Source organism: Apodemus sylvaticus, chromosome 5 (genome assembly GCF_947179515.1).
Source record: "Apodemus sylvaticus chromosome 5, mApoSyl1.1, whole genome shotgun sequence".
Taxonomy (NCBI): domain Eukaryota; kingdom Metazoa; phylum Chordata; class Mammalia; order Rodentia; family Muridae; genus Apodemus; species Apodemus sylvaticus.
The window spans coordinates 11,796,526-11,813,587 of NC_067476.1; the positions used below are offsets into that span (position 1 = coordinate 11,796,526).

The 17,062-nt window shown below is 48.6% G+C and overlaps 1 protein-coding gene across 2 annotated transcripts in view; it reads right to left on the reverse strand.

Annotated features, from left to right (window-relative positions):
* The window catches only part of Stxbp1 (syntaxin binding protein 1), a 58,373-nt gene that overhangs the window by 12,575 nt on the left and 28,736 nt on the right, over positions 1-17,062 (reverse strand). For both annotated transcript variants that reach the window (XM_052182216.1, XM_052182214.1), the window contains exons 5-16: positions 15,859-15,937; positions 14,485-14,588; positions 11,906-12,054; positions 9,927-10,011; positions 8,996-9,126; positions 7,807-7,914; positions 6,688-6,748; positions 5,721-5,786; positions 5,119-5,199; positions 1,933-2,071; positions 1,110-1,219; positions 32-133 (exon numbers count right to left, since the gene is read on the reverse strand). In XM_052182216.1, coding sequence (XP_052038176.1) covers positions 32-133; positions 1,110-1,219; positions 1,933-2,071; positions 5,119-5,199; positions 5,721-5,786; positions 6,688-6,748; positions 7,807-7,914; positions 8,996-9,126; positions 9,927-10,011; positions 11,906-12,054; positions 14,485-14,588; positions 15,859-15,937 — 1,215 coding nt within the window. The remainder of the gene's footprint in view (positions 1-31; positions 134-1,109; positions 1,220-1,932; positions 2,072-5,118; positions 5,200-5,720; positions 5,787-6,687; positions 6,749-7,806; positions 7,915-8,995; positions 9,127-9,926; positions 10,012-11,905; positions 12,055-14,484; positions 14,589-15,858; positions 15,938-17,062) is intronic.

Sequence of the window (17,062 nt, forward strand, 5' to 3'; positions counted from 1 at the left end):
CCCTGGAGCCTGCTCCTGAACCCAGACTGACCTCCATGATGTCTTTAATGATTGGGGTCCATCGTGAGAGCTGGTAGGTCTGCTCACTGATGCGCTCCTTCCGCTCCGGCTTGCTTCGGCGGCGTAGTGTGGACTGAAAGCAAGCACACATCAAGTTAGCCGCCAGTCAGGGGCCACCCAGGGTCTCAGTGACTCTAGAAATTCTCTCAAGGACCGGCTTCAGAATTAACATTGGCAAAGAACAATAAAGGAGAGGTTCTGCCCAGTGTGGCCCCAAAAGAAACAAGGGACACTTGAGAGAGTCTGGGCTTTCTGGGGTTTTGTTTGCTTTGTTTTTTGATTCTTTCAGACAGAGTTTCTCTGCAGCAGCATGGGCTGTTTTACATGAATCAGTTGTCATTTGAGCCTTTTGTGACCCAGGTATAAAAACACCAAACCCTGGCAGCTGCAGGTCACTGGTCAGGTCAGTGGAACCTAGTTCCTCCTGGAAGTCCCAGCTGGCTTGGTGAGCTCTGTCCATGGGCGGGTGGTCTGCCTCCAAGGGGAAGTAATACCCAGGGGACTTCTCTCCCCGGGGGTCAAGACTGCATCAGACAGTCTGCTTGCTCTGTCCGAGCACACCGTGTAGCCCTGACCTTCTGAACTGTGCTGTATTTTGCTCTCAGTCACTCCACTGCCACAGACACAGAGCAAAAGAGTCACTTGACAATACTGCCATCCTTACCTGAGATGCTGAGTCTGTGTCCAAAGGCAAGGTCACACAAGACATAGAGCAGGGGAAGTTGGGGTGACCCGTTTTGGATGAGTTCAGAGATAGCTCAGCTTTAGTGACCATATGACTCCTGGATATGTCTAATTCCTGACTTTGAACTGTTTCTCTGTCCTTCTTCCCCATTCTGACTCATTCTCCCTCTCCCATCTTCCCTTCCACTCCTCTCTCCTTTCTTGTGCTGAGGGTGGTACACAGCTGTATTCTAGGGGGCTGTCAATCATGAACGTGGTGAGGATACAATATGCCAACCTCCCTCCCACAGTCTCCCTGCCTGTGACCCTCACGTCTGTGATGATGGGCACCTCCCTCCCACAGTCTCCCTGCCTGTGACCCTCACGTCTGTGACGATGGGCACACCGAGGTGGGCCATGTTGGTGATGATCTCACTGTCCTCTGGGGGGATCTGGGCGTGCTGGATGAGTTTGTTTAGGTTTTCCTCAGTGATACCTGAAAAACAAGACTCCTGGTCACCACACCTAAGCCCTGCCATCTTCACCCCATAAGCAGAGCCTCAGTTTTCCTCCTCACCCATATCTATGGTGGGGTCAGAACCTTCCATGCTACTGGATCCACCCTGTGCTGACCACGGGTGCCTGCCCTTCCAGTCTGTTCTGTCCACTTGGCTTCCCAGCAGTCCCTACCTACTTGTGCCCTGTACCAAAGTCACACAATGAGAAAGACTCCTTACTCAGTGTTTTGTACAATGACATGGGTAACAACAATTTGTTTTGTTTTTATTGTTGTTTGTTTTGGGGGATTTTTTGTTGGTTTTAGACAGAGTCTCATGTAGTCTAACCTGGCCTTAAACTACAACTTACTTTGTAGCTAAGGTTGGCCTTGAACTTTTGATACCCCTGCTCTACCTCCCAGAGGCTGAATATCAGTGGTTGAAAGGTCTCTATTACTAATGATGCAACCTAGAGGCATCTAGCAAACTGGCAGGAAGAGCCGATGGCTCCATCTGTGTCCCGTTTCCTGTGCACTGGGCTGCTGAGCAGGCCCAGCCTGTGGAGCGTCTGACCTGCTCCCACTGCAGTTCCTGCAGTGGAAGCCCCTTGGCCTCCCATTCTCTCCCTTCACAGGGCTGCTGGTTAGCACTGTTCACTCTCCTCTCCTCTCCTGGCTTCCTTCCCCTCTCCCCCTGCCCCACTGCCTCCTACCATTCTTCAGGAAGATGTAGAGAAGGATGATCCGGATTTTGTCATAAGTGCTGACGTTGGCATCCAGCAGGATGGGGACAATGGCTCTCATGGGGTCCTTGATTTTCTCCCCCTCGGCATCTGTGCCCATTGCCAGGTCCTGTGGAGAACACACCCTGCTGGCCCTATTTCTGTGACAATCTGGGAAGGTGACAGTTCTCAGGAAGGTCAAGACCTACAAATGCCTGGCTTTGTGGTGTTGTCGGGGGCAGGCTGTGAACAAGTCTCCTGCAGCAGTGGGCTGACAAAGAATCCCAAGATGGCCAGGCACGAGAGCCCGGAGGTCCCTTCCCAAAGCAGGCACAGTACCTGGTCGCACTGTTCCCTTCAGGAGGAGATGCCAGGGCCCCTGCACCTGTGGCATACACGACCCAGCTGAGGGACTGAGGGTTTGCTTCCCACTCATGAAGTCTTGGGCATCTCAAGCCCTTGCACGGCTGGACTCTTTCCACCCCGGCTTTCCTGGCGCAGAAGAGCACACTAAGGTTTAACTATTCTGAGCTTCACCTCTGTTTTAATCTCCCTATAGCTTTCCACAGGCTGAGGAGAAACAAGGAAGGACTCCCAAGCCTAGGACAGAAATGTGACAGGATGGTGGACAGAAAGGTGACAGGAAACTGAGGTAAGAAGACAGAAATGAGCACAGCCAGGGTGCGCACCACTCACTCCCCCACGGGCAGCCAGGGCAGGTGTCACATACCCCACGGGCAGCATACTACACTCAGCAAGCCAGAGCGCTAACTTTAAATCTGACACAGCGACTTTTCTCTGTGGCTCCTAGAAGGGATTCTTGGGCTCCTCTTTCTATCAATATGCCAAGAGTTTACCCAAATGGTGACCTTACATTCAGACATGGTCTGAGGAAGGCACAACTCCCTCCCAGACCTCTCAACAGTTCCAGCAGATGTGTGCTAAGCAGGGAGAAGCTAGCACCCACCCCAGTTTGCTTTTGTTTTGTTTTGTTTTAGAGATAGGGTCTCACCATGTAGCCCTGGCTGGCCTGGGACACACTATATATAGCCCAGGCTGGCTTCAACCTCAGAGATCCTCCTGCCTCTCCCTCCTGAATGCCAGGATTAAAGTGTGAGCCATCACACCCAGTCTCATTAAAAAACACACACAGGGGTTGGGGTGATGCCTGGGAGGGCTCCCCCTTCTTACAGGAGAAGAGGAGTGGGGAATGGGGAAAGGATCTGTGTGAGAGGGTACTGGGAGTAGAGGGGCTGATATTGGGATATAAAGTGAATTTAAAAAAGAGAAAACACACACATACATTTATTTATTGTGTTAATGCGTATGCATGATACACATTGGAAGTCAGAAGACAATGTGTGGAAGTTGGTTCTCTCCTTATTCACATCTGTCCAGGGTCTGAACTCAGGGTGTCAGGCTTGGCTGCAAGCCTGCTGAGCCATTTTGTCAGCCCTAGAGCACACTCTCTAAGCTCATTGAAATGCAACTAATTCAATTTTTTTGGTAGTTTGTAGAAATAGGGTATCACAAAATAGCCGTGGCTGTCCCAGAATGCATTATATAGACCAGGCTGGACTCAAGTGCACAGAAATCCACTTGCTTCTGCCTCCTGAGTGCTAGGATTACAGGTATGCATCCCTACAACCAGCTTAACATGTATGCTTTGAAACTGCTTTCAAAACGAAACAAAATCTGTGCTTCCATAGTTAATCTGAACTTGCTTCTTCCTGAGTAGGACAGTGGTTCTCAGCCTTCCTGTGACCCTTTAATACAGTTCCTGATGTTGTGGGGACCCCCAACCATAAGGTTATTTTGTTGCTACTTCATAACTGTAATTTTGCTACCGTTATGAATTGTGATGTAAGTATCGATGTGACTCCTGTGAAGGACTTGTTCAACCCCCAGAGGGGTTGGGACCCACAGGCTGAGAAACCCTGGCCTAGCCAGAACCTGCTTTGGAAGGCTAAGCTCTTGGGGAGAAGCTGTGAGTTTGAGGAGGATGCCTGAGAAGTGGGGCACTTTCGGAGGGAGGGCTGCTCCCCTGCTGGCCCAGCCAACACTACTGGACAGAGGATGTACACCTCCACTGAGCCTCTTACAGCAAGCCAAGGGCAGAGTCCCGGCTTCATATTGAGCATGAGTCGATGTTTCCTATAAAATGAGACTTCCGGCCAAGGCTAGAGAATGGCTGTGGCGGTGGTGAGTGTGATGGACTGTCACTAAGCTGCCAGGATGCCTGGGACCTGTGATCCTCCTGCCTCAGTCTTCAAGTCTTAGATTAACTAATCTAAGCTTGCTTCTTCCTGAGTAGCAGCACAGTGGCTCTCAACCATCCCAAAGCCATGGTTCCTCATGTTGTGGTGACCCCCAACCATAGAATTGGTTCATTGCTACTTCCTAACTGTAATTTTGCTACTGTTATGAGTGGTAAGGTAACTATCTGACCTGTAAATACCTAGGCTTGAGCCACCAAGTCTGGCACGATGAAATCTCTCAGTGTCTTCTTCCTCCCCTCAGAACCTGACTCACGGAGGCTCAGTGTTCGAAGACCTCGTCACCTATGTGAGACACTGAGTCTGATCTCTTGAGGTCAATCCAAGGGGATTGAAAGCAATAACAAGACAGTTGCCACACGGCTTAGCAGCTCTGCAATACTTCTGGCTTGGGTATTCTACACAAGGTGACAATGACGTTAGTGCAGTGAGTAGCCGATAGGGAAAAGGGAGCAGGGACACCAAGTACCCTGTGAGGGCAGAGTCCCATCCTGCCTGAGCTCCCGGGTCTGAGGTTAGCAAGGCTGGAGGACTCCTACCCTGCTGCCGCCCTGGCAGCCTGGGCTCCAAAGCTGGCCCGGTCATAGTGGGACCAAAACACATCGGAACATAAATATCAGCCAACCCTGCCATGTCAGGGCTGTCACTCCAGGAAAAGCAGAGCCTTTGGAAAGAGCCAGGCATGCACGATCCAAGTGGCACGGCACTCAGAACCATCTTGGCCTACCCGCCAAAGCGGCTCCACACTGGCCCCACAGCTGAGACAACCCAGGGTCGTGGGCTCTCCCTTCTCTAGACGCTATGATTCTGTAAGATGTTCAAGGTCAGAGGTTAAAATTCCGTGAGGTGAATAGGTAGGGCAAAAGTTCTGCCCTAAGAAAGGAAAGGAAGACAATCCTACCTGCTCCACGCGGCAGAGTTTGTCTACGGTGCCTTGGTAATGCTTCATACAGTCTTCAGCAAGGTGCAGGTGAGTCGAATACTAGGGGAAGCACAAGAGTCAGTAAGGAGGTGAGCCACTGACTCACGTGGTCCGGAGTGTCCTCACAGAGGACTCCGGTACCAGCGGGAATAAAAGATGCGTTAACTGGGAGAGTGGGGTAAACCACGGCCTGCAGAGGGGAGGGAGAGCTCCTTAGGAGTGTGGAGCGGCAAGAGTCCAGCGCTTGAGGTAAATACCTCACAGGAAGTAATGTCCTTTCATCTTTAAGATCAGGACCAGAAGCCCTGATGCCTCCTAGTCCTCTCTCAGATCAGCGCCTCTGAGGGAGGCCAGCGGTTGTGTGAGGACAGCCAGCACCAGCTAAGGCCTGGGTAGTGAGGAACTGGGGCCTTCAGTCAACAGCAAGGGAGAAAAAAGAAAAGAAAAGAGAAGAGAGAAAAAAAACAGTCTCCCTTGATTCTTTTCCTAATAAGCACTGACCCCAGGATCTGCAGATTTTCATGAAGTGCCTGGGACAGCAGCACTTCTGAGTCTGGCAGTCTGGGCTGCAGTCTCCATACCTTGCTGAGCTCCTTCTGGTACTGGGGCATTTTCTTCAGCATCTGGGACAGGTCCCGCATGGTGGTCTACAAGGAAGGAAGCACGGTGTCACTAGCCCTAATGCGGCCTGGTGGGGCTTGACACACATGGTGGGACAGCGGCTATATTAGACTTTACACCCATTCATGGACGTAAAAAATGTATTCAGTTGTACGTCTGTGCGTGCATTGTGCACAACTGAATGCAGGTATCTGTGGAGGGCAGAAGAAGGAATCAGAGTCCCTGGAGCTGGAGTCACGGGCTGATGTGGGTTCTGGGAACAGAACTTGGGTCCTCTGCAAGAACAGTAATTGCCCTTAATCTCTGAGCCATCTCTCCAGCTCTTTAAATTATATTTTAATTAATTATATGTGTATGTAAATAAGCATGCATGAATGCCATAGCACACTTATAGAAGTCTCAGGGGACAGACTACAGGAGTAATTTTCCTCCTGACATGTGAGTTCTGGGACCATTACTGGCTGGACCACCATCCTGATTGAGATCAAAGGTAAGCATCAGTGCGCCTGGCTGCGCAGGACATTTCTAACAGAGTGAAGGTGGCCAGGGGAGATCTCAGGAGGTCAGGTTATGAATTCCAAGCTAAAAAATTCTATGATTCTTAAGATCAGTTATGCTCCTAAATGGAAAATCTTAACCCTCTAGAGATGAGAAAACAGCTCTTTACAAACACTGAGTCAAGGGGTTCCAGAGAGAATCTGCCAAACCCGAGGTCTGTGTGTGCTCAGCAAGCGTTCGGTCACTGAGCCACCCGCCTGTGCCCCAGAGAGCAATCTTAAAGGCAAAACCAAAGCCAGACAGCTTAGTGAAGGGGAAATATGGCCCGCCCACTCCCTGGTGGACACAGACAAGAGAGGCTGACCCCGAGGACGCCTGGGCACTGGCATCCCTCACTGACCCCAGGACTTGTAGACACGGCAGGCTTACCTTCTCTCCAGTATTCATCCTCTTGCTAGAGGAAAAGTCCTTCAGAGACCGGGTGACTTCCCTGCAAAATGGGGGGAGGCAGCCATGCTCATCACAGCGCCCAGGGCTCTCTGCAGAGGCCCCTGAAGTCACGTGGAGCCTTCCTCGGACTAAGGGGTGATTCTCTTCCCACTGAGGTATGCATTTAAAGTAAAGGACACATGCAGTTCTGACACATTCTAAACCACTGGGTTCCAGGACAGTGTGTGTCAGATGACTGGTGGGCAAGGGACTTCCCACTGTGTTTAGTTTCTTTATTCCTTTCCAAATGCACACACACTGAAATACTCATATTTTGTGTTTGACAAATACAAATATATGTAGTATATAACTAAGTGATAAATAGATTTAACAGCAGGGAATATGGGTCAGTATTTGCACTCCACTATCAGCTGTAGTGGCACACGCCTTTAATTCCAACAGAGGTAAGGGGATCTGTGAGTTTGAGGCCAGCCTGATATACAGAATGAGTTCCAGGGCAGCTAGGGCTACACAGAGAAACCCTGCCTCAAAAACAAACAAACAAACAGGCAAACAAACAAACAACAAGAGAACAAACCCACCCCTACTAAAGTACTATTTTTGTGTAGCTGGTGGTTGAATCTAGGACCTTGTCAAGCCAGGATAGATAGGGCCTTACCTCTAAGCTAATCCATCCCATGGATCTTCTGCCTGCCTGCCTTCCTCCCTCTCTCTTTTTCTTCCTTCCTTCCTTTCTCTTCTTCTTATTCACTCACTCACTCACTCATTCATTCATTCATTCATTTGTGACAGGGTTTCTCTGTGCAGCACTGGCTGTCCTGGAACTCTTTCTGTAGACCAGGCTGGCCTGCAACTCTGAGCCCCTCCTGCCTCTGCTTCCTGAGTGCTGTGATTGATTAAAGGTGAGGGGTGGACTTTTTTAAGTTGGTGAAATTGGAGAAGCAGACATTCAAGGAACAGGAGGACCATCCATCTTGGCTAGCATGTGGGCAGCTTTGCCAAGGGGATGAGCCCACTCCCCGGGCTGCTGAGTGTGCGTGTTCACTCTTGGCCCAAGGCCAAGAACCCGCCCTGGGGAGGGGTCGGCTGAGTTCTTACTGGGACACCTCTGCGATGTGCTTGTGTCGAAGCGCAATCCACAGGTCATCATCCTCATCCAGAAGCACCTCCTTCACCCGCGCCTCTCCAATGCCGCTGGTCTCATACCTACAGGAGACAGGACTTAAGTAGGCCCCGAATCCTCGTGGCATGACCTTTGCCCCCACAGGATTTCACATATCTCAGGCTAGAACTCCTAAATAGCTAAGGCAGGTCTTGAACTCTTGATCCTCCTGCCTCCACCCTTGAAAACTGGGAATTCCAGGTGTGCACTTCCACCCAGGTGTCTCCTTTGGTTTCTAAGGATAACACCTGTTGCCAGGTGATCCCAGACGTGGCTCATAACAGCAGCCACCTGTCAGGCTGGCCAGGTCATCAGGGACAGCACAAAATGACCAATTCCCTGTGCAAGGAGAAAGCAGTCTGCTCAAAGTCAGCAACGTGGGAGCTGTGCTTTATCCCTCAGAGCATGGGGCTGAGGGTGGGAGAGGGAGCCCAGGCCCTGTGGCAGTTCTATGTGAGTCTACAGTAACCAACCTGTCAACACATCTAAGACGCTATAAACTGAAGTGATGTGAGTTATGAAAGAAAGACAGACAAGCTCTGTCCTGTCAGTAGGCATGTCGGAATGACACATGGACCAGGAAACCCACAGAAGACCTCGTGGGCTGATCTAAAACATGGTGTCAGTGCTCATACTTTTACTAATATGAAAAACATTCTTTTGTGGGGCTGGAGAAATGGCTCAGTGGATGAAGCACTTGCCACAGAAGTTTGATGAAGACAAGACTTCAGATTCCCAGAGCCCACATAAATGTGGGGCAGGGATGGCAGCCATCTGTAATCCAAAACTGGGGAGGCAGAGACAAGGAGGCGCATGGGGTAAACTGGAGAGATAAACTAACCAAAACTGGCAAACTCTGGGTTTAGTTAAGGACTTTGTTTCAATAAGGCAGAACGTGATTAAAAGAATGACAACCACCATCAATTATGAGCCTACACTTGAGTGTATGTGCACACATGTGCACACACACATACACACACATTTCACACATGACATGTCTGCATATTATATATACATACAAAAAGAGAAAAAAATTAAAAACCACAGAAACATCCTTTTTCTTAATTAGAGAACTCCAGTTGTCTGCAGAGCTAGTCCCCGTGAGCCCTGTCACTTAATCCTTACTTGTAAACGTCATTTTCGATAGGCAGCAGGTCGTAACTCATAGCCTGAAATGTCAGTTCATGAAGCACAGGGGAGCTGGGGTCAAAGCCACGATCCAGGATCAGGAGCTGGGACCGTGCCTTGTCTGGACCCTGGCAAGAAATAGGGAGAGGCTTCAAAAGCCGTCCAATCAAGCAGCAACCTCTGTGTTACAGGCACAGGAAGAGCATTCTGGGGAGCAAGCCCACACCACACAGCAAAGGGCGCTCGCTGTGCTGCTGCCTCACAGGAGCACCAGGTGAGGAACCAGTTTACTAAGGGCCTTCTGACACCGCCCTCAGCGGGCCACAGGAGCTTTGCCACAGAGCGCCAGCTCATCACACATCCGGTGGTCAGGTCACCACACATCTGGAGTGCTCAGCATAAAGGGATCCAACTACAGGCTCACAGCGCTGATGGAACTAGGGATCTGTGTAGACACACACAGCGCTGTAAGCGAGGGCCTCACATGTGCTGGGCAAACATTCACTCTGCCGCTGAGCTGGGCCTGTCCTCCAGCTCTGTATCTCCACGGCAGTGCTGGTTACAGAAACCTATATATGTATTAAAAGTGCACAGAACTGTGCACAAATGAACCACACGCAAGCACCAGACTGAGGTGCAAGGACCCTACCACTGCCAACTTGCTACCTTTGCTATTTTTTTCTTCTAGGGAGTTCCCTGGACATTCGGGGCTGACGCTGGGAGCGCTGGCAAGCAGGAACAAACTGGCCGGCCTAGCCATGCTGAACACTTCTGCGTCAGCCTGCCCAGGGGCACTGGGCACTCCATAGAGACAGGCAAAGCGGCTCTCACATATGCTCAGTGAGCTGCAGGGCCATGCTGGCCCAAGGTCTGCCTCGGGAATACTGTTTACTCACCACGAGAATCTCGTGGTTCCTGCCAGGCTTACCTCCCCCATCGTTGGGTCGTCAGCTTTGTAAGCATCCAGCTTGTCCTGGACCAGCTGAGCCAGCAAGGCGTTGTCCTTGTACTCCCTGCCACGGGAGAAAGGCAGAGGGTGAGGCACCTGTGCATCCAGACAACGTGCCAAGTGCAAGCCTCCAGGCAGAACCCAGGGCGGATGGGGGGGGGGGGTCGGTGGAGCACTGGCTGTCTGTATTAGGATTTTACAGTAAGCATGCACCCACGTGTCTGAGGCACGGTCACACTTGGAGGCTCAGGAAGGAGAGCTACCACAAGTGTAAGGCCACCTTGGCCTCACACAGTAAGACACTGTCTCAAAAGTATACGAACAAACAAACCCCTGTGCTACGTATGTAGTTTAAAGAGAAAAATGAACATCTCTGCTCAGGGCCCAGCTTACAAACAATCTTTCTCAGCCAGGCAGTGGTGGTGCACACCTTTAATCCCAGCACTTGGGAGGCAGAATCAGGTGGATTTCTGAGTTCAAGGCCCACCTGGTCTACAGAGTGAGTTCCAGGACAGCCAGGGCTACACAGAGAAACAACAACAAAACAACAACAAAAAAATTTTGTCTCAAAAATAACCAAAAAAAAAAAAAAAAAAACCACCACCACCAACAGCAAAAACCCAACTTATTATCTTTATTATATCTTGTAATAATTTATAGTATGTATTTTATCTTATAATATTAAAGATAATAAAACTAAATCTTTTTAACTTTAATTTTTCTTAAATACTTATTTTTTTTTCCAAGAGAGGGTTTCTCTGTGTAGCCCTGGCTGTCCTGGAACTCACTCTGTAGACCAGGCTGGCCTTGAACTCAGAAATCCGCCTGATTCTGCCTCCCAAGTGCTGGGATTACAGGCGTGCGCCATCACCGCTACTTGTTTATTCTTATGTACGGCATTTTGCTTGCATGTATGTCTGTGTGTGGGTGTCAATTTGAGTTCACCAGGGTGAACTGCTTGGATCTGGAGTTACAGACAGTTGTGAGCCTGCATGTAGGTGGTGGCAATTGAACCCAGATGTTCTGGAGAACAACTAGATTCTCACTGCTGAGCCATCTCTCTCTCCCCTAGTCTTTGAATCTTAAAAAAAAAAAAAAAAAAGATTTAGTGTTGGAAATTTTGGTACACATCTTTAATCACAGCATTTGGGAAGCAGAGGTAGGCAGATTTCTGAGTTTGAGGCCAGCCTGGGCTACAGAGCAAGTTTCAGGATAGCCAGGGATACACAGAGAAACCCTGTCTCAAAATATATAAAGAGGCTGAAGAGATGGCTCAGAAGTTAAGAGCACTGGTTCCTCTCCTGAAGAACCTGGGTTCAATTCCCAGCACCCACATGCAGCTCACAACCATCTGTAACTCTAGTTTCAGGAGATCTGGCACAATTTCACAGATATAGGGACAGGCAAAACACCAATAAACATAAAAATAAATTGTAGGAAAAAATCCAAAGATTGCCCTAAAGAAAACTATCTACCCGCCATCCCCACCCCCACCCTGTTCCTCTCTTTTAGCTGAGGCCAACCTGGAACTCCTGATCTGTTTGCCTCAGTTTCCCAAGGGCTATAATTGCAGATGTGCCCCACCAAGCCTGACTTTGTATTTTACTTTCAAAATCTTTGCTAAGAGAGGTTGGTTTGAAAACATTTCAAAGAGATTAAAAATTAGGAAATATGCGTTGCAGTGGCAAGGAGGTTTATATTTTAATTATTCAATAACCAAATATGTATTATGTTCTTTTCTAAATTGCTAACAGATAAAATCATTGTACTAATAGATTTATTTATGACTTGTTTTGTGATCTGTGTATTAGGGCTTATGAGCATGCACATGTATATGAATTCAAGGACAACTTTGTGGGCCTGGTTCTCTCCTTCCATCTTTTCATGGATTCTAGGGATTGACCTCAGGTATTTGTGGGACACAAAAGATGCCAGAGCAGACTAGCATGCTGCCTTACCCCCGATACCGCACAGCTGGGTACTCCTTCAGGGTGGCACACAGGGTTGCGAGCTGCTCTGCCAGGCGTTCCAGTATAGGATTCTTCATCTGAGCCTTGTGAGGGCTGTAGAAGCTTTGGAAAGAGTCAGCAGAATCAAGGGAGTACACCTAGGGGCGACAAACCACACAGGTCAGTGAGCAACTGGAACATCCGTCCATCTAGCTGTCCGTCCCTCCATCTGTCACCCTGGGGGTCTGCTCGTGCTTTTGCTTATTCCAGTGCCAGGCACTTCAACTGTTAGTGACCAGATATCCCCACTCCCAAGGAGTCTGTCACATAACAGGGGAAGGCAGACATTAAAGACACTGAAATAAACTGTATGGGGTTGAAAACTGTAAACAGCTGAGGACAGAGTAAAGCCAGCAAAGAACGCCCCAGTGGCTGTGTGCGTGCGTGCGTGGATGCGTGGATGCGTGCGTGCGTGCGTGCGTGAGTGTGTGTGTGTGTGCCTGGGCCCATGGGGGAGAGAGGTCTGAGACGGGTCTAAGGAGGGGAGGTGTTTGTTGCCAGCAGAAGACATGAGACAGGGAGGGTAAAGTCACGATCTCAGGGTGTGTGCGCCTAGGGTGTACAGTGAGCAGTGCTGGAGTCAGTGTGAGGGTTCATAGGCCAGTTTGAGTTTGCTTTTAATAAACAAAGCACGATCTGGAGATTGTGCCACAACTGTGGGCAAATAAGGGAGCTTTTTATAGGTTTAATGATATCCTGTCTTCAGCAAACTGCTCTAAGTACTCTCCCTGCTCCTGCTCCTCCCACCCTTTCTGTAAAGGGCTGTGCAAGTTAGACTCTCTCTTTAAGATGGAGCGAACCAACTGGTAGGATTTTCTCCAGTTCTCACTTGTTAAACTACCTGGACCGCCTTGTGAAAATAGTGGTGGTGATGATGATGAAGACTAGGCCTTACTCTGTAGTTCAGGCTGACCTGAAACTCACTGCTTAGCTCAGGATTGTATTAGATTTAAGGTACTTCTCTAATCTCAGAATCCTAAGTGCTGGAATTATAGGGCTGAGAATATGTTCACCTTAAAATGTGATTATTTTTGAGACAGGTTCTCTCTATGCATCCCTGGCTGGCCTGGAACTCACTCTATAGAAGACAGGCTAACCTCAAACTCACAGAGATCTGCCTGCCTCTGCCTCCCAGGTGCTAGGATTAAAGGTGTGCTTGGTAAAAACTGATTTTTAAACTTCCTACTTTCTCATGCTTTCTGAAAAATAATATGCTAGTATGTGGATTAAACCTGGATTTTGTTAAATTCGGTGCTGATGGGTTTTATAGAGAAGCAAATAAATATATATAGCTCTCCAAGAGAAGACAAGCTTCAGGACAAACAAAAGAGCACTGAGCCCAGCTCAGATCATGCTGCATCTGTCCCCTTCTCTTTTTCCCTTTTCTTTCTCTCTTTTTTTTAAATTTATTTATTTTTTATTTTTTTCGAGACAGGGTTTCTCTGTGTAGCCCTGGCTGTCCTGGAACTCACTCTGTAGACCAGGCTGGCCTCGAACTCAGAAATCTGCCTGCCTCTGCCTCCCAAGTGCTGGGATTAAAGGCATGAGCCACCACTGCCTGGCTTTTTTCTCTTTTATTTTCTCTCCTTCCCACCCCATTTCTCTTTTCTCTTCTTTTCTTTTCTTTTTCCTTCCTTCCCTCCTTCCTTCCTTCCTTCCTTCCTTCCTTCCTTCCTTCCTTCCTTCCCTCCCTCCCTCCCTCCCTCCCTCCTTCCCTCCCTCCTTCCTTCCTTCCTTCCTTCCTTCCTTCCTTTCTTGACAGGGTCTCATATAGCCCAGCCTCACCTCTAACTTGTTATAACTGAGGATAACCTTGAACTCCTGATCCTCCTGCCTCCATGCACCTTCCAAGTGCTAAGAATACAGACTTGCCACCACACTCAGTTTATAAAAATCCAATAGTAGGCTTTGCACCTTCTAGGCAAGCACCCCACACCTGAGCCCTATCTACCCCCATCTAACAATAGGCTACCCCACAGTGTTAGGAGCTGGCCTACAAAGATCCAGTGCACATCTTCCAAGACCACAGAACAAATACAAATCCTATGATTTTTGATTCCTATTGCCAAGAGAAAACATTAGGACAAGCCATAAACTACTCAAATAAATTTCATATATTCTCTGAATCAGCTTTTCCTTTGTGGAGATAAAAGATTTATTTTTTTTCCACAAGGAAGACTGCTGTTGGAATCTCCCGGTAAGGGTGGACCAAGTGCTACCAGCTTATGATGGAGGTGACCATCTGCTCTCACAGCACGTGACAAGCTGGGGTGACTGCCAATAAAGACAGCCTCCTATGAGCAGATGGGCCCTAGAGCCTGCCCTTCCTCCTCCTCCCTCCTTTACGAATAGCTACTTTGGGTTATTCAAGGAGTCAGTAAAGAGGAGTGGGCAGTGATCAGCGGAGCCCGGGCAGCACGGAGACCATTGCAGTCAATAAGGGCGGTGAAGGGATGACGACATCGGGCAGACACCACGGCAGCCCGTGTCCCTTAAATAAACATCCTCCCAGAAACCTGGGACCGCACCTGGGACTCATAGGGGAGGAACGCAATGTTGATTTCCGTCAGTGTCTTGATGACTTTGGCTGCTCGGGATTTTACCAGCTCGTTAAACAGGGCATCTGGACATGCTGCAAGAAGAGAAAAGACAGTGGGGTTTCCGTATGCCCGTCCTCGTCCGTCCGTCTGTCCATCCATCCATCTGCCAGCTCAGTCAACAGACATGATGTCACTGCACCTCTTTTCACTCAGATTCTAAAGAGACACCTAGTAATACCTTCATCCTGTCCTCAGATATCCAGTACCATGAGTTCCAGAGATGGAAAAGTACCTGCAAGGCCCTCACCACAGCAAATGGCAGCTGACTTTGATACACAAGCTATGTATATAAAAACTAGGTGCTGCTTCCAGGGAGAGCAGAGCCAGCAGCGGAAGCCATTAGGAAAGGGTGACGAGGAAAGCAACACACATCTGATGTGCGATGACAAGGAGGAAGCCTCGGACTAGAACAGCATGGGGGAGGGGGCGGCGGGTACCATTCCTGTGTCAGTTTTCACCTGCAGGGTTACATTCCTTTTCTGCGGTGGCTGTGGGGTTACCCTTTCGGGGAGAGTGGCAAAGCTACCACTCTGAACAGCTTATCCACACACACAACCCAGCACAAAATCAGAAAGGCAACTCTGGCCCAGCCCATTGGAACTGTTACAGTCCGAAGACAGAAACAGTCCGCAGGCTACAGAGAATGTCTGTATAATGGAGCACAGGGAAATTCTGCCCAGCAGGAAGCCCTCTGCTCCCAGAGGAAGAGCCTGGTGGGCTATCTTTCATCAGAAAAACAACTACTACTGCTCCTTCTGATAGTGTTATACATTTGTGCATGTGTGTGTATACATTTATGTATATATGTGTACACTTGTGCATGAGTGTGTATACTTATGCATGTGTGAGTGTATACTCACATGTATGTGTGTACACTTGTGCATGAGTGTGTATATATACTTATGCATGTGAGTATACACTCACATGTATGTGTATACTCTTGTGCATATGTGTATATACACTTGTGTATATAGTATGTGTATACTCACATGTATATTGTACACCTGTACAAATATATACACACTTGTGCATGTGTGTGTATTCACTCACATGTGTGTACAGCACACTTACATGTATGTGTATGTACCTGTGCATGTATGTGTCCACACTTGTACATGTGTGTGTATATACATGTATGTGTGTACACTTGTGCATATATATGTATGTATGTGCTCATCTGCTGAAGAGAGAAGATCGAATAACTACAGCATCACCATTTCTTCTGCTGCCCTGGCTCGAGCTCAATGAAGCTGTGAGGAAATGCCAACCTGGGCCAGCGGGAACAGCTCATGGGGTACTCACAGTCTGTGAAGAACACATGTGCGGCCCGATATTTAGCAGTTGGCGGGTCCTTAAAATCACTGATGAGAGAGTGGACAGACTGTAAACAGGGGGAAAGGAGGGCATTAAATTCAATAGAAGCCAGTGCAACCTAAATCTGACTGAACCTACTGGCTTCAGGCTCCCTGCCCTACAGCAACAGTTTCTGATGTGTCTCTAGCCCTGTGTTTAGTCATGACCAGCTCTAGCACTTAAAGGTAAGATTACTCCAGAATGTGGTTCACTCTAAAACCTGGACTCACAAAACTGTTCAGAACCTTCAAGAAGATTCATACAGATGAAATCTGTATTTCATGGCACTTAGCCAAAACCTTACCTAAAGATTTTGAAAGTAAAAGCAATATGTGAAAACCAGGGGATTGAAAAAATTATACATATATATATATATATATACACACACACACACACACACACACATATACACCCTTAGGGTTTCTATTGCTGTGCTAAAACATAGTGACCAAAAGCAACATGGAGAGGGAAGGGCCCACTTCAGCTCACAATTCTATATTATGGTCTATTGCTGAGGGCCGTCAGGATAGGAGCTGGAAGCAGGAGCTGAGGCAGAGGCCATGGAGGAGCACGGTTTACTGACTGCCTTACTCTCTTGCTCAGCTGACCTTTGAAGATACATATTACCCAGGATGACTTGAGCCTAGGAATGGCACTGCCCACACTGGGCTGGGCCTCTCGTGTCAGTTACCAAGAAGTTACCAAGAAAGTGCCCTACAGACTTGCCTACAGATCATCTGGTGGAGGCGTTTCCTCAACTAATGTTCCTTTCCCCAGATTAACTTGGGTAAAGATGACAAAAGTAAAAAAACGACAATACAAACAAGCCATACATCTGGCAAAAACTATCAGCCAAAAGGAGGGAAATGGTCCCTGTACAAGTCTGATCTGAACCAAGGTGGAAAATTTTGAGTACAAGCTGGATACCGAAGAAATACCCCATGAACCGTAAACCACTAAAGCCCGGAGGTGGATCTATCTACCTGGAGAGCTGAGGGAACTGGACTGTTGACAGGGACTGGGTGCTAGCTCTGGCTGTCCACTCTGCACTGCTACTGTCTTCTCACTGCACAAGTGTCCCCACCCCCACCCTCCCGCTGGCTGCTTCTGACAATGACAACATGCTTAAAGAGAACAGCATGCTAGATGCATG